At 47.4% G+C, this 12,841-nt stretch overlaps 1 protein-coding gene across 1 annotated transcript; it reads right to left on the reverse strand.

Annotated features, from left to right (window-relative positions):
• Window positions 1-1,850: 1,850 nt before the first annotated feature.
• Window positions 1,851-4,102, reverse strand: CCR9 (chemokine (C-C motif) receptor 9). The gene is made up of 3 exons (XM_009895016.1): window positions 4,049-4,102; window positions 3,517-3,577; window positions 1,851-3,139 (listed from the first exon to the last, which is right to left on the reverse strand). Exons 1-3 carry the CDS (start codon window positions 4,100-4,102, stop codon window positions 1,851-1,853), a joined length of 1,404 nt encoding a protein of 467 aa, XP_009893318.1.
• Window positions 4,103-12,841: the final 8,739 nt, after the last annotated feature.

The following is a 12,841-nucleotide window of genomic DNA, read 5'->3' on the forward strand; positions in this document are numbered from 1 at the left end:
CCCAAAACTGCACCCCACCCATCGCCTCCAGAGCAGAAACCCACTCTGACGCTGCCTCCGGGGTCCTCAGCTGCAGCTTCCACACCCCAAGGGTTAGACACGCATAGCAAAGCCTGGTAGTAAAGTTTTCCTTCGGCATTTTTTGGAAGGGATAAATCCCATCATTGGAAACAGGTTATGCGTACGGATCCAAACATGGGAAGGACGTGTGGGCGAGAAACAACTGGTCCATCCCCTCGCTGTATGTGGCTGCGCCTTTATTTAACAGAATTTCAGCTTCCATTCGCACTGAGCTCAACAAAGAACCCCCAAAGCCTTCTTACACCTGTAGTAAAAAATACATACATCTTTCAACATTTTTTTCTCTAAGGAAAAGTTAAAAAAATACCAAAAAAATAATCCTCATAAATGTATATGAAACTAGAAGCCCATCTGCTTGGATATACCCTATTAGCTAGAAAAGCATCAACCTTGCGGAAAGCTCGTGTTTATCGACACGCTTTAATGATTAACGCACAATGAAAACACTTTCTTCCTGCAAAAAAAAAGTACATTACCAGGACGCAAAACAGGTTAAATGTGATTATTTAAAAGAAAGCCCCCTGAGCACTACAACTTGGTGACTGAGGACTGGGAGGTGCAGGTTATGGTCAGGCAGGACAGGCGATGCTGTGTCCCCGGGAGGGGACGAGCGAGGGGGAATGGCCATGCAGTGCCCTGCGGCCTCAGGCACCATTTTGGCACCAACACCGGCGTGCCAAAAGCCCTATAGAAATTGCAGGGTACATTACAGCATATCGTTTTTGGGAGCAGCTGCCTCCACCAACCTGAAGCCTCAATCCAAATTTCGTTAATGTTAGGTTTGACACTTAATTACTCTCTGTCTTACTGGCCCCAGGCTAAATATATTTCCTCACCGTTAGCAAAGATATCAGCGCGTAACCGGCAGTCTGTTGAACCATGGGTTTGGTTTTTTGGGGTTCTGTTTTACAATGGCTACGCACCACAGTATGGCAAATATCTCTAGGACAGGCAACAAGCGTCGCTAATGTCCCCGAATTTTTGTTGTAAGGTGAGATTTGTCAGTGCAGGGACTGCACAAAATGCCAGTATCACAATAGAGGCCATAGCAAATAAATTGCACCTAATTTCTCCTTACATCACACAGCTAAAATATAGGAGAAAGAGAGACCTAATTCTGTAATGACCATGATGATCATTTTTATGACCGTGAACGATGAGTTTTCCTTTGCAACACAAACCGCCTGCGCGGGCACAGAGAGCAGCATTTCCCTGCTGCAATAAACCAGTGGAGGAGCTAAAGGCTGTTCTTCTTCACAGCAGAGGCCATCTGGTGTAGGTGCGAGAAGGGCTCCCGAGCCCGGCCACCTCCATGGGAGACCCCGGCTGGACAGCAGATGGGGGCCGAACCCTCTCCTGCTGCTTCCTATGGATGGGATGGTGGTTCATCCTGCTTCATCTGCCTCTGCTGCTGCCGTCGCTGGACCAATCTTCTACGATTCTATGGTTATCACCTCCCTGTGAAGCTTGTTATTTCAGATTGTGGTCTAAGCTGCAGATGGGCCGGGTATTTACAGCTGTCACAAAAATAACTTTTATCCTCTATCAGTTCTGCTTGCAACAAGCGTGGCTCCATTTTGCTGCCCTGTGCCAAAGGTTTCCCTTCCTTTCAGCCAGCAAGCCCCGGCTGGGTCCCACACTGCGAGGATGGGGCAGGCGAGCAGCTGGGATGGGGCAGCCCTCCCCGCTCCTCTGAGACAGTCTGTGGGGTATACAGATGGTTTCCAAAGAGTTTGGTGCTCCTCCTGACAGGAGACGGTGGGACTACCTTACAAGAGGACTTGGCAAGGAGGGGGCATAACCGAGGAGGTCAAATGGGTGCTGAGGGTCAGCGAGCTCCTCACCCGCCGTCTGCCCAGCATGGCAAAGGACCAGTTTGAGCTGTGCTCCTGGCTGTCACAGGCGGAGGAGAACTGCTCTTGGCCCCCGCTGAGGCAGCAGCCACCGCTCTGCATCACCCTGCCCAGCGCCATCCTGACCCGCTCCCCAGCAAAGACGTAAAGGAAGGGGTTGAGGCAGCTGTGGAGGAAGGCGATACTCTGGGTGACCTGCAGCCCAATGTCCAGCCGGTCGGCAGCCTGACAGCTGTACGCAACCCCAGTGTAAGCATTGATGGCTTTGACCAGCAAAAGAACATTGTATGGGAACTGAGAGAGGAGGAAAGCGGTGATGATCATGGTGATGATCTTCAGGGACTTCTGCTTTTGGGATCTTTTGGCTTGCAGGAGGGTGTTGATGATAAGGGCATAACAAATAACCATGACAACGAGTGGGAGGAAGAATCCGATAGTGACTTTCAAGGCCAGGACAGTAACCCTGAAGATCATGCTGACGTTTGGCGGGTACGTAATTTTGCAAACTGTTACGTCACCTACCCGTGTGCTTTGGCTGTACATGATTTCTGGGATGCACAGGCTCATGGACATCAGCCAGACGGCCAAGCATATGAGTTTACTGCGCAGGAGCCGCCTTCGCTTAGAAGTCTTAGCTTTCGTTGCCTGGACAATAGTGATGTACCTGTCAAAGCTGATGCAGGTTAGGAACAAGCTGCAGCCATAGAAGTTGATCTTATACATGCTGTTGACGACTTTGCACATGAAGTTCCTGAAGATCCAGCCGTCAGAGGCAGCCTTAGCCCAGAAAGGAAGGGTGAAGAGAAGGAGCAGGTCCGCAATGGCCAGGTGCAGCAGGTACCGATCCGTCATGCTCCTCCTGAAGCGGTATTTGCAATAGACGAGCACGACCAAGGCATTTCCCACCGTGCCCACAGAGAAGATGAGCCAGAAAAACACTGGCAGGAAGGCTCGAGCAAACTGCCTGACCTGCCTCTTGTCGCACACGAAGTCTGTGCTGTTCACCAGGTCTCCATACAGGGACAGCCCTGCGCTGTCATTCCTGTAGTAATCCAGGCTGGTCTTGACAGGGTGGGTGGCCTGTAGTGGGACAGCAGGTAAATTTATATTGAGCAGTGGCTCAGTAAAGCGTAAATCCCACCCTTTCCACCAGACATAGTCAAAGATCCCCAGTATAATCCATTTTAGATGGGAATGGGCAAAGGCTGCCAGCGAAACACAGCACGCCCCAGACTGCTTGAAGCATGTGGCACAGCAGAGACTTATAAAAATGACCTGTTGAATAACAAACTCTTTATGAAATAGCAGTTCACAGCCTCCAGCCAACTCCGGTTATTAAAATGGCAGGTGGTGAGAGCATATTATCTGCCAGGTCATTCAAAACACTGGTGGTTTGGCAGCTTCAAATACATAACAAAATGCAAAATCCTCAACTTGGAACGAGGTGAGGAAGAAGGTTTTGTATTAGTGCTGCGGTGGGATGGCACCGTCAGCTGTTGAGTGGCAGAAAACTGATGGAGGCAAAGAGGTGGTGTGGGGGAAGAAAAACGGAGATTACACAGCACCATAGCTGTATACTCACTATGCTTGCAACTGCCATCTTCAGCCAGATCTTTCCTCAGTCTTGAAGAAGACACGGTAACCTAGGGAGAAGAAAGATGGGGGGAAAACAACTGATTCAAAACAGCTTTGAAGTAGAACTGTGACTCTTTTCTTTCTTCTTCTTCTTTTAATAAAAGCCTCAACTCTGAAACGAGTCTGGCCGGGAAACAAACAAACCACACAGAGATTGATGTCGCTGGTTTGAATTATTTAGATGTTTCCATTTTACAAATTTACATTTAGCCTACATTAGGTCTTTGGCTTCTCTATGGCACTGTGCTGATTAAGTCCTTTGACGTACTAAAGTCACTGCGATCTCATTTTTAATAAGATGTAGAGTCCCCGATGCACACATTAAAAAAGAAAGTAATCTGAAAGCACCACATCTTCCAAGATTCGTGAGAATAAATGAAACGTGTCTCTTAAATCGTCTAGCAACTAACAAGGAAAAGTACCTGCCTTTAGTATTAGTTTGCAGTGTCAAAATATTTGCATCCTCTGCAGTGACTGACAATCTCTGCCTGCGACATCTCTTTCTTATCCGTGAGTTTAAGCGCAATGCTCATTGCTGTTGGCCTGCAAAGCAGATCACTATGCCCCAGTAAACAAGAAGATACTACTTTTTCCTGCTGCAGATTGTTCTTCGAGTCAGTCTGCCACCGCAAAAGGTAGCTGAGCCTGGTGGGCTCGGCGTGAGCCACGCTCTCCTAAGTCTTCAACACGCTCCCGCACCAGCCCGCCTGTGCTAGTGCCTGGGGACGAAGCCAGGGGACAACACGAGGTGGGACCTATGGGCGCTACCATAGACCTCCAGTTAGCACAGACCTTTCGCCCAGACGTCGTCGCCTTCAAAAGCAGGTCACGCAACCGAGACGTTGCCTCGCAGAGCCAAACCTCTCACCACACCTGACTAAAAACACCTTCCGCGGTACTATTTGGGGCAGCGTGCCGTTCGCCTCCCCAGCCTGCCTCAGGGTTAGCTGCGTTAGCAACTTCGTCAGCAAAGCCAGTTGACTGTAAGCGGCTACTTTTAGGGACAGCCAGTGTGCCTGCAGCTGCGTCCCGGTGTTTGTGGCACCCTCTGGCCCGAACTGCCTTTGATCCCTTCACCGCTCTCGGTGCTGAAGCAAACGCTTGCAGAGAATATTTGCAGAGCTTTGGAATCTGGTCAAAAAAGTGCAATGCAGTTGTTTTCATCTATTTAGAAATTATTTTGTTCAGAAAGCACAGATTGGGGGCTTATCCTTCCAGTTTTTATCTTCGTGCAGCAGCTTTAATGAATCTGAATTGTTTTGGAGCAAGGTTGGCATCATGAGATCTTTGCAATAAAAGAACATTATTCTAGACACAGAGTTTTTGTTTAAAAGTAGATTGAAGAAATAAAACCAGTCATAAATATGTGCTCTTAGTTTTTAAGTTTTCTATCAAGACACAGAACTACACCCAGAATTATGCATGTCCCTAGAGCTTCAAGCACAGGTATAAATTTAGCACTTGGCTTTTAATGATGCCAGCTGTACCCTGTGCATAGTGGCTGAATTTCTGATGCAGAAAACTCAAAACGTGTACTTTTTTATGTGACTTCTTTTCAAAGCAGACAACCAAGGAAATAGCCACAGCATACTAACGCTACAGCTCAGTGCAGAATTTAGACCGATAAAAATATGTGAGCAGACTGCAAGGAACCACCTGTATAACCTATAAATCAGATCTACCACACATAAATAAAAGATGCAGAAATTAAGACTGGCCATAACCACACATATGCGAATGGTGTTGGGTAGGTCTGTGGAAAGGGAAGACCTCTCATACCATCATTTTTCTGCTCATGTGCATCACATAGCACTGGGCAAATCAGAGGCTGCTCCTGGGCCACGGTTCAACACAGCAAAGTCTCTGGTGGCAACAGCCCCACAAGGGGTTTTCCTTGTCCCCATCCCCTGTCCCCATCCCCGTCCCCATCTGGCTCCAGCCCAGGCAGCAGCTCAGCCGAAATCTGAGCTTGATTCCCACCATCCAAGAAGGAAAGCGTCACGACCTCAGCCGCAGTGCAGAGCAGGCAGCATGCTAACCACAGCGGCCGCCTTGTGCGGGGCTTTTGCTTTGTCATTGCTGCTGCGCTCGTTAATGGGTTGTATTAATAAGAACAATAATGTAGGGCTAGATACAATGAGCTTTCATATGTCCTAGCCAGCACCTGATTTTTTTCTACGGTGAACTTCACAGCACACGGAAAGCTGACAAGCAACGGACCGTCCTTCGAGACGAGGAGGGGCTCCTTATTAATCAAAATCAGTTTGACCCCTTTTTGCTTATTTTGGGGGGGGGACGGGACACACAGTTTCAGGAATTGCTGTGCTAAGCGCATGACTCATCCTTCCCGGCTACGTGGCAATGTCAGACCTGGTGCGTTCCACCTGCTGCGATGCTTCGTTCAGAAACTCCTCAGCGACTTGGAATCTCCAACCAGCAGAGCCCCGTCCCCATCACAACGGCGCAAAATTTGGCTATTGAGGCTGAGACCTGGCACGTACAACCCAGAGGTGACTGTGGCCTGCGGCAGTTGGAGAGGTACTGTTTTCTCCATGGTACCCATTTCCAAAATTGCAGAGCTGCGCATCCCCAGGGGGGCTTTTTAATGTTATTTTCTTTTAGCTGTCAGACCTACCTTGAATCAAAAGGTCATTGTAACTGGGTGAGTTTGATGGCAAATGAGCTTTTTTTTTTTAAAAAAAAAAAAAAAAAGGCAATTTGTAATTCAGTTTCCTTTCCACAGAGACTGTACATGGGAAAGACAGACATGAATAGCGGAGGAGCGGACTCACCTGGGGACGGTCACTGCAGTGGGGTCAGCCCAGCCGTCGCACGTCGCACCCAGCAGCCGCACTGCTGCATGCAGTGTTTGTTCTTTGCACTCTCAATTAAGCTTTGGGCTTTTTGTAGGCCGAGGTGGGTGTGTGCTCCCCGAACCCCAGCCTAGTTAGCCCTGTCACAGGCTGTTTTCTCTGTGGTTTGCATGGTTTAGGTGGCTCAAACACAGATGGTAATCTTCTCTTTTTTATTTTTTTCTTTGTTTTATTTTGTTGTTTTGGTTTTTTTTCCTGGTAAGCTCTTTTGATAGCAAAGGGAAGACATCTCATGCCATCATTTTTCTGCTCATGTGCATCATATAGTACTGGGCAAATCAGAGGCTGCTCCCAGCGCAGCCGTGTCCTGCTGGAAAACGCTTTCACTGCGGAAAAAAAAATAAATCCCTGAACAAGAGCTGGATCCCTCTGGGGAGCCAGCAGCGTCCCCTGGGGAGGCTGGGACGGGAGTGAGGAACCAGGTCTAGTCCTGCCCACTCCGTCCACAGGCGCAGTTCCCCACGGCTGCCCACCAAGGCTGCAAGCGAGCGGGGGCCGGGATGGCAGGGTCTGCGATGGCAGCGTCTGCGTGACACCCCGCAGCACCAGGTGCTTTGCCAGCGACAGCGAAATGGAGCAAAAGGAAAGTACCGCCACCTTCAAGAGGAAAAGCCAGGCTGCTCCTGCCACAGAAACTGGGGAGGCGCAGGGCAGGACTGCAGACAATTGATTGCATCTGCTGGTGGCACATCTTACGTGACAACCATCCAGAAGACCGTGGCAGGAAAGATTTTTGAAGAGGAAGGCAGTGAGAAGTGGTTAATAAATATATGAACTCGCGCATCTTTTGTCTTCTTCCTGGCAAGCTGGCATGCAAATTTCGGTGATTTAAATTCCCCTCTCTGCAGGGAGCCCAAGCACTGCCAGGCCACAGGGTTTTACTTAAATGCTGGGTGGTGCTCACCTGTGACTGATGCTCATTCCACTCACACTTCAAGAAAATTTTCACATCACAGTTCAGGCTCAGTTCCAATTATGGAGAAAACAACAATTCGGAGTAGGTTTCGGGTCAGGCTCAGCTGTCACTTGCTGCTGAGCCATGCTGTTCCAGCGCCAGTAGCGTGGCACCCCCTTCCTAGGGGAAGGAGCCCAGGTGAAAAATCCCTGCTACGGTGTCTGCATGTCTTTAATAATTAGTTGTCACCCTGAAACTCTTCCTGAAAGAGGCGTAGGTTTGTATGCGATGATAGCTCTGCACGCCACGCAGCCTCTCTTGCCTCCTGGACCCCCAGCTTGGAAAACAGAGGTGGGGGAGCAGCTCTTAGCTAAACCATAAGGCGTCTGCTAATGAAAATATAGGTGTGAAATCTCAGGCATAGCCTCTGGGCTCAGGCATGGGTTCCTCTGAGCTGGCAAATGGCTGCCTGACAGCTCAGCCAATTAATTACTCCTAATTCAAGCTACTTTGGCCCTCGGTGTAATGCAAGGTGATTCAGCCTTGGGAGACCTACCTTAACTGCAGCAGGGTAAAGGCATGCCCATGGGCAAAGCCTCTGATGCAAAAGGTCTTCACATCCTTTGGTCTCTCCATGAACCTGAGCCCTCACCTTCTGGATTTAAGTGGCTTTAATTAGACTGAGCTTAATTCTCCCTAGAAGCAAAGTAGTAAGTATAATGTAACCTACACACTTCACACAGCCGGTCCTAAAAGTCCCTGGGCAGATAAGTCTCCAGGCCAGAACACAGGCGGCTGCTCATCCTGTCGGTTATCTTTCTGCCACATGCCATTTATTAAGTGTCACTGGCAACAATGGTATTTTTGCCCCCGCCAGTGGGAACAGAAGCAGAAGAACAGCACGAACATTACCAATCCTCTTGCCAAATTTCTCCCAAGCCAGTTCCCTATTTGCATCCTCGTCCAGTGCTGTCCACAGTTAATTCATTCCTAACCAGAATGGAGATGGTGCAGTCAGTTCTTGCAATAGCATCATGCATCGTGACATAACTTGTGATTTCCCTCCAGCTCATACCGTTACAAAACTAAGCATCTCTGTTTTCCTCACAAATATATTGCTTCCACGCTCACCTAGAGAACTTGCAAGTGTGACATTTTTTTGTTTGTTTAAAGTAAGTGGGAAAATGAAAACCACCAGCATTTCTTATTTCTCTTCTTTTTAATTTCAGGGTGTTTAATTTAAAGCACAACCTGGGGATGGTTTCTTAAGCTCCTCGTTTAGTGCAGAGCCGTTCTCAGCTTGATGTGCTGATCAGGTGCTGGAAAGATTTTGCAGAAACAGAACAAAACTTGGGGTCACACCCTGTGCTGAGGCTGACTGAGAAGTTTCCTTTTTTTCACGGTGAAAACTGCACTGTGCTTGCATTCGATCTGCCTTTTAATATACCTATTTTCCTCTCCCCAAGTAAAAGGGGAACATTAACCTGCTTCTCTCCGAGCAGGCTATTTTACAGGTTCAACAACCCCTCACCTCAGCTGCTTTGTTTAGGAGAGGCCACGGCCACGATTCGCCGTCCCCTACGAGGAGGATATTTGCGCTCAGTGAGACCAGTGCCTCTCGTATGCAAGCAAACCATGTTATCTAGGAACTTTGTATTGATCAAAACACTTGAGGCGAGGCCTAGGAACACAAGACTGGACATGACAAGTCACCTCAGCTGCTCCTTGTTTCCCCAAAGTGAGGCAGGACAAAGTACCTGGGCTACTCCTGACAAGCAGGAGTTGCTCTCCATTGAGTAGTTTCTTCTCTCTTCAAGCAAGAAAAGATCACCCTGTGTAATACCATTTCCATCCTAGATGCTCACAAGCACTTTGCAAATCAAATGCGTGGTTCTGTGGATCTTTTCAGAATTTCTTATTCACCAGCAATGCGCTTTCAGCCATGTTACCTGCTTATGCAGACTACACACAGGGTTTCCAGGGGCTTTCCATGTTTATTCCCATTTCCAGTGGGTGTACAGAGTCACTACAATGATTGAAAGTGTTTGTGAGTTCAGTTGTAAATTTTGAGATGTGTAAGACCTGCCTGGTTTAATTTTTTTTTTTTTTTTTTTTTAGTGAGGGTACATCGCATTTTCATAACTTCCCCCCAAGCGACCCAGTCGCAGGTGGAGGCACCGGCAGCACTCCCATGAATCCGATCCCAGACATGACACGCTGGGTCTCCAGAAAACAAGGTGCTGGCAACCAAAAGCCACCTGTGACAACACAGGTCTGTCTCCCTCCCTGCTGACACACAAGGTCACCATGGCAGACACAAGCTTTGACGCTCCTGCGGGGAGCCGGGCCACCTCGGCCGCAAAGCTCCGGCTCTTTCTCTCTCTGACTTGGTAGCTCGAGAAAGACATATTTGACCTTTTTAAGGATGTTGAAATCTGTGAATTACTAAACTTAGTTTAGATGGATTAGGTGCTTTTGGGGGGCTAGAATGTGGGTTTCTAGATGTGATGCGTTGTCACTTTCTCAAAGAAGAGTTTTTCAAAATGAATTTTGCACAAATGTTCCTGCCCTTCATTCACTCAAAGGAATGTGTTTAGGCATCACCGTTTTAAACTGCATCAGACCACCCTAGTTAAACATGCATTTTAATAACTTTTTTTATTGAAATGTTTTACAGGGCCAGACCTAATTTCTAGCAAAGGGGATTAATGGGTTTCATTCAGTGAATTAAGTCAGCAGGCACAATATTATCAGTGGTTTTGCAGAAGAGACGGCCAGCGTGGTACTGGTAAATCACACTTGTGACAGCAGAAACTGTCATTTCCCATGGGCGGCCAGCAGCATCCAGCAACTCATCTGAGTCACTTTAAAGGATCACCAACACGTCATTCATTAAATGTTCTCTCATTTAACTGTATCTGCTAAAAATCTGTTCTTACTTTGAAATCCTTAGTGATCTTAGAAAACTTGTATATTACCTCTCTGCCTCACTGTGTTAAATTGAAGTCAGGAGGAGTGAGGAGAAAATATATCACAAATACACTAATGTGGATTCATATATTGGAACTCTTTTTGTATTTCCCTTTTAATTTTTTTGATATTCAGTAAGTTCATAAGTTATGATATTTCTCCCGCCTAGTGGTTGAAGGGAAGGTGGCGGATGTAGTTTTTCTGGATTTAGAAAAGCTTTTGATACTGTCCTTCACAGCATACTTCCGGACAAGTTGTCCAACTGTGAGATGAGCAAATGCACAGTGTGCTGGGTGAAGAACTGGCTGAATGGTGGGGCTCAAGGGGTTGCAGTGAATGGGACTACGTCTGGCTGGAGACAAGCCACCAGTGGTGTTCCTCTGGGTTCAGTCCTAGACCCAGTCCTGTTTAATATTTTTATCAATGATCTGGATGCAGGAGTTGAATGCACCATTAGCAAGTTTGTTGATGATACCAAACTGCGAGGTGCTGATGACTATCTGTCCTGGTTTGACAGCATTGGTGCAGCCTCACCTTGAGTATTGGTGCAGTTCTGGGCCCCACCATTTAAGACGGATGTGAAGGTACTCAAATGCATCCAGAGAAGGGCAACAAAGCTGGTGAGGGGGCTAGAAGGCATGTCTTATGAGGAGCAGCTGAGGACTTTGGGTTTGTCTAGTTTGGAGAGAAAGAGGCTGAGGGGCAACCTAATTGCTCTGGGAAGGTTCCCGAGGAGGGGAAGTGGACAGGGAGGTGCTGATCTCTTCTCCCTGGTATCCAGTGATAGGATGCATGGAAATGGCTCAAAGGGGAAGTTGACATCTCACATTGGGAAGCAATTCTTTATGAGAGGGTGGTCAAACCTTGGAACAGGCTTCACGGAGAGGTGGGCAATGCTCCAAGCCTGTCAGTATTCAAGAGGAATCTGGACAATGCCCGTAATACCTGTGCTTTAAATTTTGGTCAGCCCTTGATCAGTCAGACAGCAGAACTAGGTGATCATTGTGGGTGTCTTCAAGCTGAACTATTCTTTTCCCCTCCCTTCCCTTCCCTTTGCATTGATAGATTATCACCTATAAATAAAGTCCATTAAAACTGATTTGTAAAGCCTTGATATGACCAAGACTCTGATCCTTTAATTTTTTTTAAATGCTTCAAACAGCATAAACTGTTTATACTTGAGTCCACATACATGCTGCTTGTGCTGGGAAAATAACATATTTATTTCATTTTTGTATCATCCATCTGTTTTTAAAGATAATTATTGCTGTGATTTCTGTTTGCTGCTTTGGGTTTGGTTGTTTGCTTTACGGAACACTAGCAAAATAAATTAAATGTAGGAGTGTCCAGGTTTCAGTTTTATTAACCACTAACCATAATGTATGCATCTGTCCAACGCCAGAATATTATAAACAAAGATCTTCAACAATTTCAGGTTCTGTCATATAAGAGGTATTACTCCATATTTAAAAGCTATTAATCTTGTCTGAGCCACAAATTCGCTGTGGCTTCCCTAAGAAGAGATTCCAGCAGAACACTGGTGACGCCACACCTGGAGCGCAGTGCCCGATGCTAGGCTCCCCAGTACAAAAAAGAACTGGAGCTACTGGAAGGAGTGCAGAAAATGACCACAAAGACGATGGACCAGAGCACCTCTACTATGAGGAGAGGCTGAGAGCGCTGGGATGGTTCAGCCTGGAGAAGAGAAGGCTCAGGGAATCTCATCAATGTGTATAAATAACAGAAGGAAGGGGTGCACAGAGGACAGAGCCACGCTCTTCGCAGTGATGCCCAGTGACAGGGCACCAGAGGTGATGGGCACCAGCTGAAACACGGGAGGTTCACCCAGAACATCAGGAAACACTTTTTTCACTGTGAGGGTGACCGAGCACTGGCACAGGTTGCCCCAGGTTGTGGAGTCTCCATCTTTGGAGATATTCCAAAGCCGTCTGGACACTGTCCTGGTCAACGGGCTCTGGGTGGCCCTGCTTGGGCAGGGGGGTTGGACCAGGTGAACCCCAGAGGTCCCTGCCACCCTCAACTGTGCTGTGATTGTGTGATCTGCATGTTCACTCTGTCACACCAGAGCAGTATAGGCGTGTTAGGCACCGTGAGAGGTACCCAGTTTGAGCAGGATTACTGCAGTAATAGCAACCAGATCAGACCAAATTCGTAACATGTCGTGCAGTAACACTGAATGCAAAAATCTCAGTGCAGAATAGGGCTCTTAAACAAAACTGGTTTACCAGTTACAAACCTCATCGATGCATACCTACTTACCTTCTTTGTTATCATTTTAAAAGGTTGCCATGCATTTTGCTCACCTCCATCCAGCTGCCACAACTCCTGTCCCCAGGAGACTCCCTCACCCACTCATTCATATTTGAACAGCTAGAGCAGCACGGCATCCCAAAAGCTGAACAACTCTTTTATTTCCTGATGGCTTCAAGAACAAACAAACAAACAAACAAAAAACCGCAAAAAACCCCCAGATGTTGAAAAAAAAAACAAAAAAACAAAAAAACCCAACCTCA

This window comes from Charadrius vociferus, unplaced genomic scaffold (assembly GCF_000708025.1).
Source record: "Charadrius vociferus isolate BGI_N301 unplaced genomic scaffold, ASM70802v2 scaffold51, whole genome shotgun sequence".
NCBI lineage: Eukaryota > Metazoa > Chordata > Aves > Charadriiformes > Charadriidae > Charadrius > Charadrius vociferus.

Coding starts and splice junctions, on each gene's coding strand:
- CCR9 (XM_009895016.1), bottom strand. CDS start 4,102: ATGAGCATTGCGCTTAAACTCACGGATAAGAAAGAGATGTCGCAGGCA. Junction 3,578..4,048: donor AGATGTCGCAGGCAGAGATT/GTCAGTCACTGC, acceptor TCTTCTCCCTAG/GTTACCGTGTCTTCTTCAAG. Junction 3,140..3,516: donor AGATGGCAGTTGCAAGCATA/GTGAGTATACAG, acceptor TTTCGCTGGCAG/CCTTTGCCCATTCCCATCTA.